The sequence below is a fragment of the Biomphalaria glabrata genome, chromosome 7, assembly GCF_947242115.1.
Source record: "Biomphalaria glabrata chromosome 7, xgBioGlab47.1, whole genome shotgun sequence".
NCBI lineage: Eukaryota > Metazoa > Mollusca > Gastropoda > Planorbidae > Biomphalaria > Biomphalaria glabrata.
This window is the reverse complement of record NC_074717.1, coordinates 6,669,297-6,688,237: the sequence shown is the minus strand read 5'-3', so window position 1 is coordinate 6,688,237 and position 18,941 is coordinate 6,669,297. Positions and strand designations below refer to the sequence as shown.

Here is an 18,941-nt window from a genome sequence, read left to right as displayed (position 1 = left end):
GACAAGTGACTGAAAGCAATTTATTGTATAGTTACATTAACATTTAATATAAATGTTACTATAAATATGCTAATGTAACAATCCAAATTTACAAAAAGACTTAGAGTCATAAAGCAAACAAAGTAACAAAAAGATCAATCATAAATGTCAATAAATACAAATGTCATACTTTTGATTCAAACAATGTATGTACTTTATTTTCGCACATATAAGCCCTAGGTTGTACAAGTTTTTATAAACAAATAACTGCGAGATTTACAAAATTTATTTTACTCATAAACATAGCATAAAGGAAAATATGGATTTACAGGTGGGTCGTTATACCTCCTATAGTTCGCTGTGTGGTTGTGAAATGTACATTGGAAAGCTTTATAAACATCTCATTCTAAACCTCAAAAAAAAAAGGAAGCACAGATGTAGTTTACAGTAAGTCACTCTTTGCGCACGCATTGTATTTAAAAGTTGGGTATGCAGGGAATGTATGCGAAATTACAGTATATCTAAACCTTAATTTAAATGATTACAGCAATAAATTAGTATTTCCAGTTCTATCATTGACAGTAATAAATGACAATTTCTTCAAGAAATTCTAGAGAAAACAAATCATTTCCTCAGGTCTGTGTTTAGATATCATTTAATTACATTGAATCAGCTAGCCATAATAATTAAATGTATTGCAATCTTGTAAATTGCAACTCAGGTCAAGATTTTAAAACATCACACAACAAAACATCTACGGCCTCCTTCGGTCCTGACAAAAAGACTCAATAAAATCAAACTTACATTATAACTCTTTCAAAGCAACCAATCAAATCAACCATCCATTATAACGCTCTCAAAATAAAGATAAGCAAATTTCCATCATAACACTCTTAAAAAAATCAAATCATCTTTCCATTATAACTCAAACCAAATCCAATTAACGCTCCCCTATAACACTTTTAAAACAATCAAATCAGCACTGACACATCCCCTGAGAATTAATGCAATCGGCCAGTTGACATTTCACCCTAATAAAACCAAAACCTAACACACAGTAAGGAAAGTTCACTGCATATCAGCCAGACGGTCATCACCTCCAATCACATCATCTTCCTCACCGTCATCTTTGTCACTGTCTTTGTCACTGTCATTATCACCTTGTGACGAGGTGGATATCAACCATGAGAAGAGAATGATGATGAGAAAAACAGAAATAGTGTAGAGCACCGTCAGCTCATAGTTGTGTTGTAACTTCAAGGCAAATCCAATATACCTGAACAGATCAACAGGAAATTAGCTCAAAATACAGCTCATAAATAAAGCAAGCATAGGAAATTACAGAATTAAACTAAACTTGCATGAACTGAATTAATACATTTACTAGGCCTTTTAAATATAGTAAAGAAGAAAGCTAAACAATATAATAGACAAACACAATTAGTACAGAATGTATCTAGCCTACAATGGTCATTATAAGATCTGTTAGCTTAAAAGTATGTAGTTTCTATGTTTATATATATGTAATAAGGTATGTATAACAAGAAAGTATTAACCTTATTAAGTTTGTATTTGTAACTTTTTAATTGGTTTTTGATTGTAAGCAAAAAGGATTGCTCTCTAAACAAAACAAAACAGAAAAAAAAATAAACAAAAACAAGTATACTTTTAAGAACTTTAGAACACCAAAAACAAAAAAAAAAGCTTTAAATGTTGAAGCTGTTAAAAAGATAGTGAAGTTTGAACCATAGCATACTGTGTGAGAGTAATGGAATTAAGGCACTTCCTACAGCCTTAGTTGTTAACAGCACTAATTCATGAAACAACAATGCAGGTCTGTTTTTTTATTTCTAGGCAATCAATTAAGAGAGGAAAATACTAAGATATTTTTCTTTAATTGTATTTTGTTTAATGTTTGTTGGTTTTTTGCCATGATTAGGAATATAGTAAGTGACCTTAGGTCTAATTCACAATTTGTTTTTTTAAGAATAAGAAACATAATAATAAAAAAAAATGTTCACAGTAAAAAAATTAACAAATTTTTCTCTTTTATTAACTTTTCAATGTTTCTGTTAGTATTGTCAAGCAGTGGCGTCACTAGCATGCATGTCACCCGGCGCTGTCAGTTCAGGGTGTCACCCCCCTTCCCATTTTTTCGTTAAGCCATAAAACATATACTTTATAATTACCAACATTAATTAATTGTAATTACTTGTTAAATAACTATAAAAGAATTGCTGATTCTATTTTAGAATTTTGTTATTTATTACAATGTGTCTATAGATACAGTTCCATTTTGCAACAATTCAGCCTTAAGTAAATTACAATGTTTTTTTTTCTTTTCTTTTAAAACTTGAAAACTTATCAATAAAAGTTAAAGTCGATCTTAAATATTTCTTAACTTAAATTGATTTTAAAAAAAAACATTTTTCACATGATGTCACACATACGAAGATGGTAAGAAATAGTTGAAGGCTTTGTTAAATGATTCAGAGGTATTCTTTAAGGTCTGTCAATTTTTAGTTTCTTCAAGAAAAATTTTGCTGTCTTTAAATGTCTTCTTCATCATGTTATATCTGTTTAAATGTAGTCTTTTGGAGAATCATCAAATACGCTAACAATTTTTAAACTAACATCTACAATACTTTGACAGTTGTTGAAATAAAGACTTTTTGGTTGGATCGCTCAAAATGTACCTGCTACATCAATGATTGCTTCCAGTATGAGTAGAAGTTCAGTGTTAAAAAACAATCAGCGCACATAAAGGCTTGGAGTCTGAGTGGCAGAGCGCTTAACTTTCGAACATGTTTGAATCCTAGTGAAGACTGGGATTTTTAATTTTAGGATCTTAAGTCGCCTCTGAGTCCACCCAGCTCTAATGGGTACTTGACATAAGTTGGGGAAAAGCAAAGGCATTTGGTCGCTGCGCTGGCCACATGACAGCATCGTTAACCGTAGACCACAAAAACAAATGACCTTTACATCATCTGCCCTATAGACCGCAAGGTTTGAAAAGGGAACTTGCTACCAAATTGTAAGTTCGGCAACTTGTGATTGCTCGCCTGACATTTTCTTCTTGTTTTTTTTTAAATTGAGTCACTGTTTTTTTTTAAAGTCTTTTCTCCACTTTGTCAAAAGTTTAAAGGTACAATTGTGCATCTTTGGCCTTCTAGTACATCTTCTCAAAAATTAAAACGTATCTATAATTTCAGAACGAAAAATTCATTCAATTGTACTAAAACATTTTAGGCAAGAAGCCTTTTCCAAAAGGATTGTTGACCACATAAATTTAGCGAATATTTTGCATACCTATTAAACAGCTTATCTGTTGCTTTTAAAATCTTCTGTACTTCTCCATGGTTCCAGACATTGAAGCTGCATTTTCATATTCCTGAGCTCGACATAAATCATACATTGAAGCTTATCCCTTTCTAGACATTTTAAGATATTAAGTTTACCTCATCATTCTTCTCCCTTAAACTTCTAAATGAGATCAGTGTCTGTTATGTCAGGCGTGCTGTCAAACGAAATACAAAGGTGCCTTGAATCATTCTGCCTTAAATGTTGTTTGCTAAGACATCTACAAACTTGTCAATATTATTGATGTACTTTCAGTTTTGGTCTAAACATTTCCATCATATCAAGGTAAATCTTTATTCAATTAAGACGCGTCGTCGTTAATATGGTCACACAATGTCAATTCTTCTGCTTTTATAGAAACACTGTGTGCAATGTATCCTTCCATTTTTTTTGTATCAATCATAGAAACGAGTTCCCTGTTATTTGTTTTTTTTTAGCATTTATTTTCCAAGCCAGATGAATATTCTTCATACTTCTTTTAATATTCCAATTTTAGACTTTATTAACACCACCTCTGAAATGAAGTAACAAATTTCTACTTCATTTCTATAGAATTGGATGAAAATAGTTGAAACAAAAACAATAAATTTTTTTGCTATCAAGTAACTAATTCATTCCAGTAAATAAGCCTCTTTCGACAACTGGTGTACTTTTCAGTTTCCTCTATATAATTTCCTTTGTAAATCATGTGAAATAGGCACATGTCAAGAAGAACAATCCTCTAAAATATATATCATTCAACTGACTCATTGTTACATTTCCTTGATCTTGGATAGAGTTTCTTTTACAGTCAACTTTTGAAATTACATCATCTTTAGAAATGTCAATTACCACTTAATTACTTTCCAATTCTGTGGAATTTAATTTAATGGCATGTGAGATTTTGTAATATTTTATGCCCAAAGAATGTCCTCATTTGATAAACAATGATTATTGGTTGGCATCCTTGTATTACGAAGCTAGTTAGTAGCCACTATTTCAATAGATTCTATAAAATAGATTCAATAAAAATATTTAAAAAATCAAAGCCCGTGTTCATGCAGCTGGTATACAGGTTAAAGTAAGCTTTCACGTTTTGTTTTTTATATAAAGAATGATGTAATGTTTTGGACATTTTGATAGAAGTTTATTTAATATTTAAATATGTTTAGCCAAGATTTTTAAAAATGTACATTTATTAATTGTGAAAAACATGGAAGTTCCAATATTTAGCCACGGACATTTTTTTAAAAACGGTTAGTTATTGCAAATTGCATTTTTCCACTTGGGTGTCATCCCCTAAAATGTTACCTGGTGCAGACCGCATCCCCTGCACCCCCCTAGTGATGCCACTATTGTCAAGTACATCCAGCATTACATCCAGCTTACCCTTTTTTACAAGTAAGTATGATGTCTACCAGGCCATCATTGTCAAAATCACCATAGACAAGTGGAGCTGTGGGTGGGGCAGGTATGGAATGGTGAGCTAACAGAGTTCCCTCCACCAGGTCAACGACTGTTAATGTGTTCCACCCAGACACTGCCACTGCCACCTGCAATAAGTCATACAAACCAGCAGATTAATACATAGATTAAAAGGAAACTCTGATTTTTTCGTGTCAAATTTAAATTTTGTGAAAAAAAAATCTAATAGTAGACATCGTACCTTTTTTTATTTGGATGCTTATTTTAATAATTTAGACATAAGGGGGGCATGGTGGCTGTTGTTAGGCACTTGGCTGCCAAACCTGGGGTCCTGGATTCAAATCTAGGTGAAGACTGGGATTTTGAATTTCTGGACTTTTAAGTTTCCCCCTTGAGTTCACCCAAATCTAATGGGTACATGCCTTTAGTTGGGGAAAGTAAAGGTGGTTGGCCATTGCGCTGGCCACATGATACCCTGCTTGTTAACTGTTGGCCAAAGAAAAAGATGCCCTTAAAGTCATTTGCCCTATAGATCACAAGATCTGAAAAAAAAACAGGATTGCGAGAGATTTTGTTTTAAGCCAGTTTCTATGTCACTCTGCACAATACTGAAAGCCTAACTAGTTCTAACCAAACACATGACATTCTTCTTACAGTGTCCTGTAGGTCTAGTCTCAGCATGCATTTTTTTTTTAGGTTTAAAATTATAGACCTAGATAAATTTTCAAGATCTAAACTCTGATTTTAACTAGATGTACATACTATTAAACTTTAGAAACAGCAAAATTAAGCCTACCGGTACTAAGCTAAATGTTAATAATTGAATTTGCTTTGGAAACTGGAGTTTTGTTAAAAATGATTAGATATTGAGCAAACATAATAGTAAATAACATATTCAGCTTGAATACATGTTTTTTCATGTAACTTGCCTTGGAAATGGGAGACATTAAATTAATTAGACAAGGACATCCATCAAGATGCATTAATGCCTTCGTCTTTTGAGATGGTATGCTATTTCCAATGACATGCATTACTTATTTAAGGGAAAAAAAATCTGACGAGGACAAAGTGAATCAAAATTATTTCTGGGTTTACTGTCTTGTGAATAGATTACGATAAAAACCTTAGCTCCGCCGTCATGGAGAGGCATGATGATGCGGCCAGGCTGGAATGACAACATGAATTCTTCTTTGAGGTTGTCAGGAGTTGGGCGTCCTGATCTTCTAATATTCAGAGAGATATCTCCCCATTTTGATTCAGTCATGGTCTTGTAGAAAGAAAAACAAAATTTAATTCAACATGCTATAATCAGACTAATAGTAATGTTTGTCTAAAATTCAACAATGTGCCTACATTCTACTGTAATCATACTTGCCAATGGATCGTTCCATCCAGACCAATGGAGCTGACTCGGCCTTGACCTCCGAAAATAATAATGTCATAGGAATTATCTTCAAATAAATTATGACCTAGGAAGTGCCGTAAAACTCCAGATTTTCTTGCGAGGCTGGAATTCACAAGAAAAAATAACAACAGTAAATGAGTGCATTTAATTTTAGTAAGACCAATAGTAGAATATGGATCTTTTGTTTGGGATCCCGCATAAAGCTAGAACAGACTGAAAAGATCAATGTTTTATCATCAATGATTGCTTACAATATGATAAGTACTAGATAAAGACTAGTGGTAACACAATTAAATTTAGAGACACTCCAAATAATAATATAATATATAAAACACTAAATCATAAAATACCCAGAAAGACACATTTTTTATTTCATATGTGTCATGTCATATATCAGTTTTAGAACCCCTGTAATATTTGGTGACTAGTGGTCACTTAACTATTCCGTGCGGTCGGCACGAGATTTTGTTTGGTCGGATACTGACCACGAGGTGAACACCTCAGTTAAGGTTGGTCTCTTGTGGAGAGAGGAGCGTTATTATCTCCTCGAGTATAATATATGATCATGGAGTTATTTCTTTTGGATATGTATAATGTGTGATGGCTGAGATGAATTATTTCATTCTTATTATGTGAATAAAATTCATGTCTGCTACAAGAGCGTTTATTAATAATTCTAAATGTTGTATGTTAGTGTTCTCACGCACCTGCAAATCTAGTGCGTGTGAGAAAGTATTTAGTTAACAAGTCAGAGAACATTATAGTAGTACCAGAAGAGGTATCTACAACGCACAGAGACATTCGCGTCATCACGCCTACAACAAGAACCAGGCTGTGACAATATGCTAAGACACATTCTTATTAGTGCTATTTCTTTCTTAGTACAGCTAAAGCAAGGAGTTGATTACCTGACAGGCAGGAAAACCAAAGACTTAACATAGTTTAAGTCTAATTAAAATGTCTGACTTGGCTAATACATGGATATGTGTTACTGGTAGTCATAGTCTAGAATAATGATCATCTTTCCTTTTTTGAAGGAACAAAGATTTCATTTTTTTATTTGACTATTCCCTCCCAATGCGCAAAGCATGTTAAACAGATTAATTACCTTTTGATAATTTTAGGAGGGATCTTCTTGTAGATATCCTCTTCAAGACTCCAAGATCTAGTCCAGAAAAGCCTTTTACTAGTACACAGTGAGATCTGGTCAATTTTTTCCTGAACAGGAGTTAATCGCCAAAGGTCAAGGTAGCAAGGAGAGTAATACTGAAAAAAAAAAAGGAGTAAACTGTATTAAGATCATACAGATCTCTCATTCGTTACTTTCAACATTCCTGAAAATAAAAAAGGTTAGGCCATATATAATGAATCAAAAAAAAAAAGGCCTACAAAAAAAAATGTCACATGAGAGTATTTAAAATTAGAATCAGATTATTGTACATGTCATTTATCTCACTCTATTCGCTTCTTTCAATGACAACCAACTATGAATATTTTTCCCTCATTGTATGTCTCATGAACTGAAATCTTTGAAATGAATTATCTTGTCTTTCAGAAAAGATATTTTTTAAAAAATTATACATAAATACATGTACTAAAATGTGTGTCAAAAATAATATTATATAGTGAGGGCTCAGGTGATCTTTCTCAATAAATTATGGCATAAGAATCAATGCAGCACCAATGGAGACAACATTCACATTTCCTACAGGGTTGGGAGAATAAGGTGCTAAGAGAAATGATGGCAGCAAGATTTCATCATGGCAATGGAATTAAACAGTTCAAAGTGCACAACCAGTCGGTCCACGCAAAAGATGAAATAGAAAAATCCTTTTACCTGACCCAAGTCCCAGACCATCTTTTCCACATGCCCATCTTTATCCATATCCAGATACAGGGAGCGATCAGCTGGGAAGTGAAGAGTAGTTCTTGGCTGCCCAGTTACAAGGGATAGTACCTGCAAGCCCTCTGGAGATCTGATGACAATGCTGTGAATAAAGTTGGGTCTTAATTGAAAAACTTGTTTCAAGTTTACTGTAGCTCAACTGATTGAATAAAATTATATTACTACAAAACATTTGATGGAACAACAGTACAAGAATGAAAGGCTCTATGAGAAAAAAGTTGAGGTGGTTGAGATAAAAGGATCATGAATACTACAAAGAGTTTCAGAAGTTTAAATTCTGAGAGGAGCTGAAACATGCTTTCAGAATTTCAAAACATCACCAGAGCACACAGATTCAAAGAATCTGCTGTAAAGAGTAAATGTGCTCATGTGATGCTAACACCCTTATTTACTACCAAAGACTAGGTCAGACAAGAAATGCTTCATTTGGCCCAGGAATACCTTTGTTTTCCTTGGTTGAGAGATTTTAACTAATGCGATTAATTAATGTTTAAATATTTTCTATTCACTAATTGCATGTAATGTCATTTGCTGTGAAATGGAGCCAAGCCATGCTCTCCCCCAAAACCCAAGTCAGAATTCATTCCCATTAGCAGATCCTAAGACCCTTCCATATTGTATGACCAACATGTCTTGTGGAGACCTTTCTGTGTGATAATTGTTTGAAGAATACAATTGCCATGTTTCACAATGTGTTCTAACCACCCCTAAGCTAAGCATTTGTTACTTAAAATTACAGAGAATCTACTCTTCTTCACCTGCCAAACTATGAAATTCTATCATGATTAAATCATGTATTTTTACAAAGCTTATATCAACTCACTTTGTCTGTCTGGTTAAATATTTGAACGTTTTTCTCCCTTTTCCCATTCCTGGATCAAGTAAAAATTTTGCACAATTCTCATCAAACCTGACAAGCCATGAATCAATAAAAAAAAAAAAAAAAAGCTAATTAGTTAATTAATTGTTGGTGATTAATTATTTTGTTTCATATCAAAATAAAACGAATAAATGCTACTTAATGAGACATGTGGATGTATATATGTTTTTTCTCCCACTTCCCTTTCTCGGATCAAGTTTAAATTTTGCCTAATTATTCATAGTACATGACAATACACGAATCAATCCAAAAGTTAACCAATTAGTTAATGATATCGTACAAATTAATTAATTTTGTTTAAATAGCAGAAAGGGATCTAAACCCTGTAATTTTCAGATAAATGGTAGTAATTAGCTGTTTTTTTCCATACCTAAGATAAGCTTTACTTTTTAAAAGTATTATTTTTTTCTAATGCTTGTTACCTTCTTGAATGAAATCTATGACTAAGCTCTCAGAAACTTATTGTGAAAGACCTAAATTTCTCATTAGTCTTAGTGTCAAACTACTATTCCCAATATTACCTGTTAGGATTTTTCACTTGCTCGTGGTTCTTACGTGGTTTCTTTTTGTTGCCGTAAGCCAGACCCATCAAGTTATCTGGCAGGAAAGATGATGTCGGTGAAGAAGTGGGCATTTTGTCATTCTGTGGGTCCGATGCCTCTTTGGTTACAGTTTTTCCAAACTGCTTGTTCACTCTGGCCATAAGAATCTCTGTGTCAGAATTGTCTGCCCACAGATGGGGCTGTCAAAATATAGAAACAAGAACTTTTTATTTATAAAATAAATGGTTTGTAAGTATTATAGAAGCAGAAGACAGCTTTAAATGTTTAAATGTTGGCTTATTTGACACTTACATACAATAATTTTTTTTAATTTTAAGCTTACAACAAATTCACTTGACTTATAGCTTACTAGAAATTGATCAAGTTGATCTCCATAGTCTGACCATGGTGCTTCCCCTTTGTGAGCTTTCTTGTGGTGTAAACTTAATTTCCAATGTAGGTCACTGAGACTGTTAGACTGAAACAGATAAATCAACCTTTTTATCGTTTTAATTTAACTATGAATGCAAAGTTTCTTTTGAGCATAAAAGTTAATGTAGATGTCAAGGTCTAGCATAGAAATAGTAGTATTGTAAGAAGCTAGGAAGAAGAATGTCTATGGATAGATAACTGATATTTAATATACATTCATTTACTCTGATAATTACTGCAGATAACTGGCTGAGTAACATTTTGTGCTTTAGTGTATCATGTGTAATACTCCTAGCAAAAGTCTGTGTTAAAGTTTGTAAAGTTTAATTTTATCTAAAAGAAAAAAAGTAAAGTTCTTCTTTCAAACCTTGAGATCTATAGGGCAGATGATGTAAAGGTCAACTGTCTATATGGCTTACGGTTAATAAAGGTGTCATGTGGCCAGCACAATGACTAGCCATATTTAAGTTTCCCCAACTCATGTCAGGTACCCATTAGCCAATTAGAGCTGGGTGGACTCATAGGTGCACTAAAGATCCCAAAAATAAAAGTCCCAGTCTTCACTAGAATTTGAAGTTGGTACCCATGGCTCAGAAGCCAAGCGCTTTAACACTCAGCCACCATGCCTCCTTAATTTGATTAAGTAATAGACTATTTTTTTATTGATGCCCAATTCTTTAAAGTCATACAATAGCAAAGAGTCTCAAATGTTAAAAAATTATAGAAATACATAGAAATATCTTTCTTGCACACAAAAATTCAAGCCAAAGAAAGCGGGAGGACTTGTCTGAAATGAAATCCCATAAAGTACTAGGACAATAAAGTGATAAGGAAAAGAGAGACATTGGGTTGATGCCACTTAAGAGCTAAAATTCAACCTTTGCAGATTCATTGAGAATGCTAGAAGATCAAGACAGTTGGAAGTTGTTTAAAAAAAGTAAACAATAAAGCCTCAACATCCTCTCATAGATAAAAGCAAAGTATTTATCAAAACCTATTTACTTTTAAGTCTAATTTATAATCATCGTGTTTTATTAAGATTCATAAAAGGAGAATAATTTCTCAAACGGTAATTTACCTTTTTATCTGCCCTTGCCTCTTCAAAGTCACCAGCAGTGTGTTTCCATAACAGAAGACCATCTTCGGCACTTAAAGCAAATGTGGAAAAATGCGTCAGCGTCTCATTCTCAGTTTCAGCGGAATATTCCATCGTATTATTCTGGGTCAAGTTTTCTTCTCCCATCTTCACTCTGAAGTGATCAAGAGCAGATAACTTCATAAAACTGATCATTTGGAGTTAAAATAAAGTTAAGTATACTTTAAAAAGGAGGTGTGGTGGCTGAGTGGTAAAGCACTTGGCTTCTCAACAAGGAGCCCTGGGTTTGAACCCTGATGAAGATTGGGATTTTTAATTTCAGGATCTTTTGGACGCCTCTGAGTCTACCCAGCTCTAATGGGAACCTGGCATTAGTTAGGGAAAAGTAAAGGGGGTAGGTCATTGTGCTGGCCATATGACAACGTCATTAACCATGGGCCACAGAAACAGATGACCTTTACATCATCTGTCCTATAGATCCCAAGGTCTGAAAGAGTAACTTTACTTTACTTTTTATAAGGCAAAAATAAATGTATGAACAAAAACATCATAAATTCTTCCTCAATGCAACCCAAAAGAAGGAAAGAAAAGTAAGGGGATTACCATTCCATTTCTACAGTCAATCTACTAGAATGAATGATGTTGAGGGTTGTAAGGGAGATCATCATCATCATCACTCCTTTGAGTTCCTCATGGAACATAGGGCCTCGACAAAAACATGCCACTCTCCACAGTCTCTTGCTAGTTTTTTTATGGTTTCCCAGCTCTTCCCGGTCCTCTCAGCTTCATCTAGTTCACTGCGTCACCACGTTCTTTTTGGTCTTCCTCTGCGTCTTGTTCCCTGGGGGTTCCACTCTAAGGCCTGCCTAGCTCTGTTGCTGGTATCTTTTCTAAGGGTCGGACCAATCCATCTCCACTTCCTCTCTAAGATCTGTACTTCTATATTTTTCTGTCCACTCATCTCCCACAGTTTGGTGTTTTCTACTTTGTCATACCAGTGTATTTTTAGGATATTTCTCAGGCATCTGTTGATGAAGGTCTGTATTTTTTCTGTTGTGGCTTCAGTTGTTCTCCATGCTTCAGAACCATACAGTAGGACAGCCTTGACATTAGAGTTAAAGATTCTTAGTTTAGTCTTGTTTGAGATGTGAGGAGATTTCCAGGTTGGTTTTAGCTGTGTAAATGTCTGACACACTAGATTTATACGGCGTTTAATGTCTTCATCTGTTCCACATGATATACAGACTACACTCCCAATGTATATAAAATTTTCTACTTGGTCTATTGTCTGAGAATCCAGTACTATGTCTAGAATTTGTTTATTGTTTACTTTAAGTACTTTTGGGCCTACTTTTTTCCTACTTCGCTTAAAGCTGTGACCTTTTCTTACATATTCTGTAGTCTGTGTGATAATAGGGCTATGTCATCACCTTATTCCAGATCTTCCAGCTTTTGTGTGAGAGTCCATTGGATTCCTTTCCCTGCGTTAGAGTAGGCTTCTTTTTTTTGTAAGGGAGATAACTTAGAATATATATTCATAACTTAGAATTCTGTCCACCTAATGAAACATAAAGCATACAGCATAAAAGTCAATGACTTGTAAAAAAAATGATGCCCACAACAAATCTAACAATATTTTTCACTGGTGAATAAATATTTTTAGTGAGTAATCTTACAGCACAGCTAAAAGCTACCTATCTTCCTATAATAAATTTAACACAAACTCACTCTGTCACAAGGTCTGCTTTGTGAGTCTTGTGCCGAAAACTCCCTGCCACCACCACCAGATCTTTGTGGTTTTTCTCTATTGTAAAGGGTGAAACCTGCACTGCCAAAGATTTGACCTCCACTGCATTCAAGTCAGTGACGGGCAAAGGAAGAAGCTGGTGCCACATCAACTTGAGATCATGGCTGAAACACAGGACTTGCCAATCATCTGAGACCACAACAATTATCTGCGGGAACAAAAGAGAACTGAAACTCCTCTTAGATATTCATTATAAATATTTTGATATATTCAGCATGTCCCAAAATATATTTCTTTAAATAATTGAAAATGAGATGTTTATTAATATTTATTATTTTTTTAACGTGAAATAATTTACAAACATTATTCTATAATTTTGTCACTGTCTGTTCTCAATCTAATGTCCATTGTGGTCCAGACACCACTGGTAATGTGAAGCAATAGAATAGCACACATCATGAAACTATTCCCTGGTATTCAATTGTATTTGAGTTATCAGATGGTAAAAGGTTGAGTATGATAAAATAATGTCTACAAATTATTTTATGAACTAAAAAAATTAACAAATAATAATAGACACCTGACTTTCAATTATTTACATCTTTTTAGAACACCCTGTACATATATATAATATATACAAACAGTTGAAGCTTAACATTCATAGAACTGAAAAAGCAACTGAGCATAATTAATTGCTAAATAAAACAACATTTCAAAATCAAGTCAGCAGCAACAAGTGTTATATTTTGTACAGCCATTTCTCCCCAATTCTTTTAATTTACATACTTCTGCTAGAATGTGCTTGACTGTGTATTATTTGTTACTTTTGACTATCCTTTTGTAAAATATATTATTGTTTTTAGTTGTTAAACTATTGAAGGTAATAATAAATAAATTAATAAATTATTTGTTTGAGAAAAGAAACAGCAATGAATGATGATAAATGAAAACACATCATTGAATTAAATTTTAGTAGCTGTTTAAAGTCCTCTTAGCAAACCCCACATTTTCATAATTAATCCTAGCCCTAGTGTTGTGTAAAATACTGGTGTGAAATGGAAATGCAGTTTGTAAAAATTTCCAAAAAAATAATAATTAGAAAATAATACCATACCATGTTTATGCAAAGAAAAAAGAAAAATTTTTAAAGCTTTGAGCTTTTAAAATATATTGAAAATAATTCAGTCTGTTGACATTTGTACTGACTACATTTTATCATTATCTGTTAACCAAAAAAAAAAAACGGATAACTTCATTATCCCTATGAGTTCAGATGGCAACTTTCAACTGATTTTTTTTTTCTAATTGCTGGATTACATTCATAAATGAAATAACATAAATATTTTAAAAAGTTAAATTACCTTTCAATGGATCAGACTATAAATTCTTAACAATGATTAAAATACAATTATCAACCTGTTCAAGGAATTAGCAGTCTGTTTGAGAGCTGCTGTTTCTTTTATATACCTATTTGTTATACCTAGGTTTGTGTAGTTTTTTTATAGGAAGCACAAAACATAGAAGAAACTTTTTGTTCATTTTTGTTAAAGTACTGAAAACATTAGTTTCTATTACTTACTTGTTTTTCAGTTTGGTCTGGAAATGACGAGGCTGCTACATAACCAACACCCATGGAGTAAGGCCTTGACATATAACCTTTCATTCTCTCTCTCAGTGTCAACTCAACTTTATTTTTAACAGCCACATGGGCCAATGTTCTGTCATTATCATCACTTAGCGATGGCATAGCCAATATATTCAAATGCAGAAGGTCATTAGAAATCAGAACAATTTCATTCACACCATCACCCTCCAAATCAGTCACAATGGGCGGAGGGCAACGGTCCGCGTCTGTCATAAATTTTCCATTTGCAAATTTCGAGACTTCACTTCGTTTCCTCCAGACAGGATTCAGAGAGTAAGAATCCCGAACTCTGAGGAGATAACCCAACACAATGCATAGACTAGCGTAAAATAATTCTCGTAGACCAAATCTCAATTTTAAACCAGCCAAGATAGACGTCATGTTTGAGACTGTACTAATCCTAGTGTTGCATTTCAGGTCAAAGAACTTTGTTCTTTATGTGTGACCAGGTCAAAGAACTTTGTTCTTTATGTGTGACCAGGTCAAAGAACTTTGTTCTTTATGTGTGACCAGGTCAAAGAACTTTGTTCTTTATGTGTGACAAGGTCAAAGAACTTTGTTCTTTATGTGTGACAGTTTTGTTGCAGCATCAGATGTAGGTTTCCTTCATTCATTTCCTAAAAATAAATAGAATGGAATTTAAAAAAAAACAAATAGGAAAAATGTTTTACATGATGTTTCAGATGTTCTTTCAGATTTTGAAAATAATTACATCCTAGCTCAAACCTCGGGGGGGGGGGGGGGGGGGTGTTAGAATCTGAGACTATCTTTGGTGTAACAATCAATACTGTGAGACAAGTATAACCCAAGGTAACCCAGCTTCCTTATCAAATTAAAACTTCATTCTTTATTTAGATCAAACTACAGAGCCTCATAATTGTGCAACCTAGCTATATATATATGTAACAAAGTCTGAAGTTTTAATTTGAGAAAAAGCTGGGTTAAAAACTGGGCCAGAAAACATTGTATCTTATAAATTACAGACATTCATTCATCATCTCATACTATACAGTAGTAAACAGTCTTTCTTGCTATGATTATAAATCAGTTATTAGGACAATTACTAACAGATCTATTTATAAAATCTATGCAAACAAAAATGATTATATATTTTAACTGGACTGGTAATAAGCAAGTAGAGGTGTAGCCTCTGTTACTAAATAATCATGATAATACTTTATCTTGATAGATACCTAGATGCATGGCTACAGCTTACAGTGGCTACAGTCTAGCTTGACTGCTGCTGCTAGAATCTAGATCAATAATAATCTTATTAAAGTTATGAAATATAGATCTAGATATTCTAGTTATTAGACTCTAGGCTTTTATTATTAAGCCTATTAATAGTATTAAGAGTAAAGAAGAGTCTTAGGGTGGCTGCCTGGTCATGTAGTATGCACGCTGGACTGTGGTTCCCAGTTCATACCCTGCCTGCTGCCATATCTGTCATCCTGCTGGATGTTTGGACTAGGAAGTAAATTATCTTCAACTCTGAAGGAACATCCGAAACATGTAAAACATTTTACAAATATTTTAATGTGTTATAACTATAATCTCTATATAATTTTCTTCATGGCTCAACAGTTTGGACACAGAGAAGTAAAGAAAAGATCACTCTTTTATTTCTACAAGTCAGACTAGAGTTACCCCACAAAAAGAAAAGGGGGTAGGGAGAACAAGTAGTATTCAGCTGTCACTAAATAGCAGGGCCGGACTTAACCAGTGTGACCAAGAAGTCATGGAAAGATCATTCATTTATTTATTTCTACCCCAAGTAACTTTAACGGCAAAAAAAAAAGAGGGGGGGGAGAACAAGTTATCTACTCTGTATTCAACTGTCACTAAATAGCAGGGCTGGACTCAACCATTGTAGGGCCCTAAGTGAAACGGATTTCGCATAGCCAAGTTTGTGTAGGGATACAGATAACAGGTGAAAATTTAGAGTTTGTATTAGAAAATAAATTTGTCTTTGTATTTTATACATTCTTCACTACATTGATATGCCAAAATTTCTTTACTAGCCTTGCGTGTAGCGAAGTCATACTGTATATCATAAAAATTCTATTTCCTACATAGGCTACATATAGCAAGAATTATCAAATGTTTCAATCTATCTACGAGAATTGTTGACCTCAACTAATTCTTCATTAGTTTGAGGGGCGAGAATTAAGCTTCTTTCACCAGATTCCACAATTTTGGGTATTGCATTTAATAATGATGTTTTTATAAAGCACATAGGGTTGGCATTTTCCATTTGAATGATACCCCAAAATGACAATAATAATTTCTAAAGATTTCCAGTACATTTTTGTATATTTTGCAATTTCAGGAGATTTCCAGGAGCTCCTGGTAAATCAGGCGGCTGGAGAAAATCTGTTATAAGTTATAAAATGGTTTAATTTAATAATTTACACCTAGAATTAGCGCGGGTCCAATGAAAGTATGTGGCTCACTGCCATCCCATAGGTTGCAATGGCCTAGGGCCGGCCCTGCAAAATAGCGGCGTATGCTACGCCATGGGTCAACTAGTAGTTTAGTCTTCAACTTTAGTAGTAGTATTACTATTACTAGTATTAAGTATAGACATATAAAACTAAAAAAATAGTAGATAACGAGTCAGTAGAAAAACTAGATAAAATTTAAGTCTAACTCTTAAGTCACCATCAAGTGAGTAAGTTTAATAAGTCAAGACTCTATCATCATCATCTTTCCTTTGACAATCAAATGAGATTTTGTCACTGAGTGTGAGCTACTTGGCAGGTGAAACCATCATAAACTTAAGGTTTTTGATTATTGCTATTACTAATGATGAATGTGAGCGTCAAAAATTATTTTTCGCGACATTACTTGTTGTCACTGCCTGGCCAAATACAAACCAGAGTTTTTTATCAAAAATAATGTTGGCATCATTAAGTGCTGCCAACTAGAAATGAGAAACACCCATTAACGTACAGCTGTATTAATATTAGACAAAATAATTTAAATCCATAGACATAAATAAATATAGATCTAGACTAGGTACTCTCACAGGTGGCCATATTGGATCTAAAAACATATTTGACATCAAAACAATTTCCTGTTCAGGTTTTACAAAACTGAAATTAAGCATGTCCTATGAAAAGACATTGCTTTATAACTGAGTGTTTTTATGACATTTTCTTGAGTTTATTTTAAAGATAAGAGGTTCCTCTAACGGCTAGTGGGAAAAAAAAATAAATTTTCTCTTACTATGTCCAAAATATTTTAATCTGAAAAATGTGAAATTTTCAAATAACAAGGAAAAAAATAAAGGGTCTCCGTACATCTTTAGTTTTAAACCAAACACTTAGAAAATTCATTCAGCTTTCCAATGATACCAAATTTATTATGATTAAACGAGTCAACGATATTTGAAAACTTAGCACACTTTCTTTAGGTACTAGAATTTCAATAAGGTCGGGATGACCTTTTATCATTAATATGCGTTTTTTACATAAGAAGAATAAAATTAGTGTACACTAAAACATGTAAAATTAAATGAATCACTTGTAAATACCTATATCATTGCTTATTAAGATAAAATATAATAAAGATCTGTATTCTTAGGAGTTCTTTTGGTCAGTCGATGTCGAAGCTAAAATCTGTAAATCAAGGTACATCTAAAATATTCTTTCAAATAAATATAATTAAATAGATCTAAATCTTAAATCTAAAGATTCTTTTTCTAATCTACACTATTGTTTTATAATTAGATAGATCTAGATCAATTTAGAAGCTTATTGTGTTGAAAACTTGACAACCAGGAGCATTTTTCTTTTTATAATTATAGACTATTTTAAGAAAATTAGAAAAAATTGTATTGTATTTTAAATTTCATTTTGATTTGCCTATTATAAATTAAAATTCCTCCTTTAAAACTGTACAATTTGATATACACATTTGTATATGTATTCACAATAGTTTTTGAAATATTCACATTAAAAAAAAATTTGCTTCACTTTTTTTTTATTTCTCTAGATCTATTATAAAGTCCATAGGATGTCACTGTCAGGACGCCTCGGACAAACTTAAATTCACAATAACTTTTGAACCAATAATGCTAGCATAATAAATTTGGTGTTGTTGGAAAGCATTTTTCATCCTCTTTCATTCTATTACACATTTGTTGGTATAGGATTAATTGAAATTTTTTGGTGCAACTACCTAATCTAGACTGGCCGATTAAAGAGTTTTTGTTTATGAAACGAAAATTTGTGACTTACAATTTTGTGTACTTTATTATATAGCATTTATGAGCAGTATAAAAGCTAAGTATTCATAGCTATTTCAGCCACACACCTATATAAATATATATAGGAAAGGCCCATCAGCGAAATGGCATATAAAGCGAACACCTCCCCGTAATTTTTATCCATTCTTATTTATTTCAAAAGTAACTGCAGAACTAATAAAATGGTATTACAAAGACTCCATTTTTCTATATTTCCCACATAGTCACTTTCGTTTTCCCTCATAAAATAAAGCATAGCTGAAGGTCAAAGTTGACATGCATGGAAATTTCATTCT

The 18,941-nt window shown here is 33.2% G+C and overlaps 1 protein-coding gene across 1 annotated transcript; it reads right to left on the bottom strand.

Annotated features, from left to right (window-relative positions):
- LOC106073737 (uncharacterized) lies at positions 1-18,625 on the bottom strand. Its single transcript, XM_056035773.1, has 12 exons — positions 18,579-18,625; positions 14,331-15,013; positions 12,733-12,959; positions 10,987-11,158; positions 9,847-9,954; positions 9,456-9,676; positions 7,986-8,136; positions 7,257-7,414; positions 6,115-6,250; positions 5,867-6,010; positions 4,708-4,871; positions 1-1,255 (listed from the first exon to the last, which is right to left on the bottom strand). Exons 2-12 carry the CDS (start codon positions 14,775-14,777, stop codon positions 1,048-1,050), a joined length of 2,136 nt encoding a protein of 711 aa, XP_055891748.1. The 5' UTR covers positions 14,778-15,013; positions 18,579-18,625; the 3' UTR covers positions 1-1,047.
- Positions 18,626-18,941: the final 316 nt, after the last annotated feature.

Bases quoted from the DNA above. Each gene is read 5' to 3' on its own strand.
- LOC106073737 (XM_056035773.1), bottom strand. From the start codon at position 14,777: ATGACGTCTATCTTGGCTGGTTTAAAATTGAGATTTGGTCTACGAGAA. The intron at 9,955-10,986 runs GTAAATTACCGT...TATCTGTTTCAG, and splicing joins AGGCAAGGGCAGATAAAAAG to TCTAACAGTCTCAGTGACCT. The intron at 6,251-7,256 runs GTAATTAATCTG...TGTGAATTCCAG, and splicing joins CCTCCTAAAATTATCAAAAG to CCTCGCAAGAAAATCTGGAG.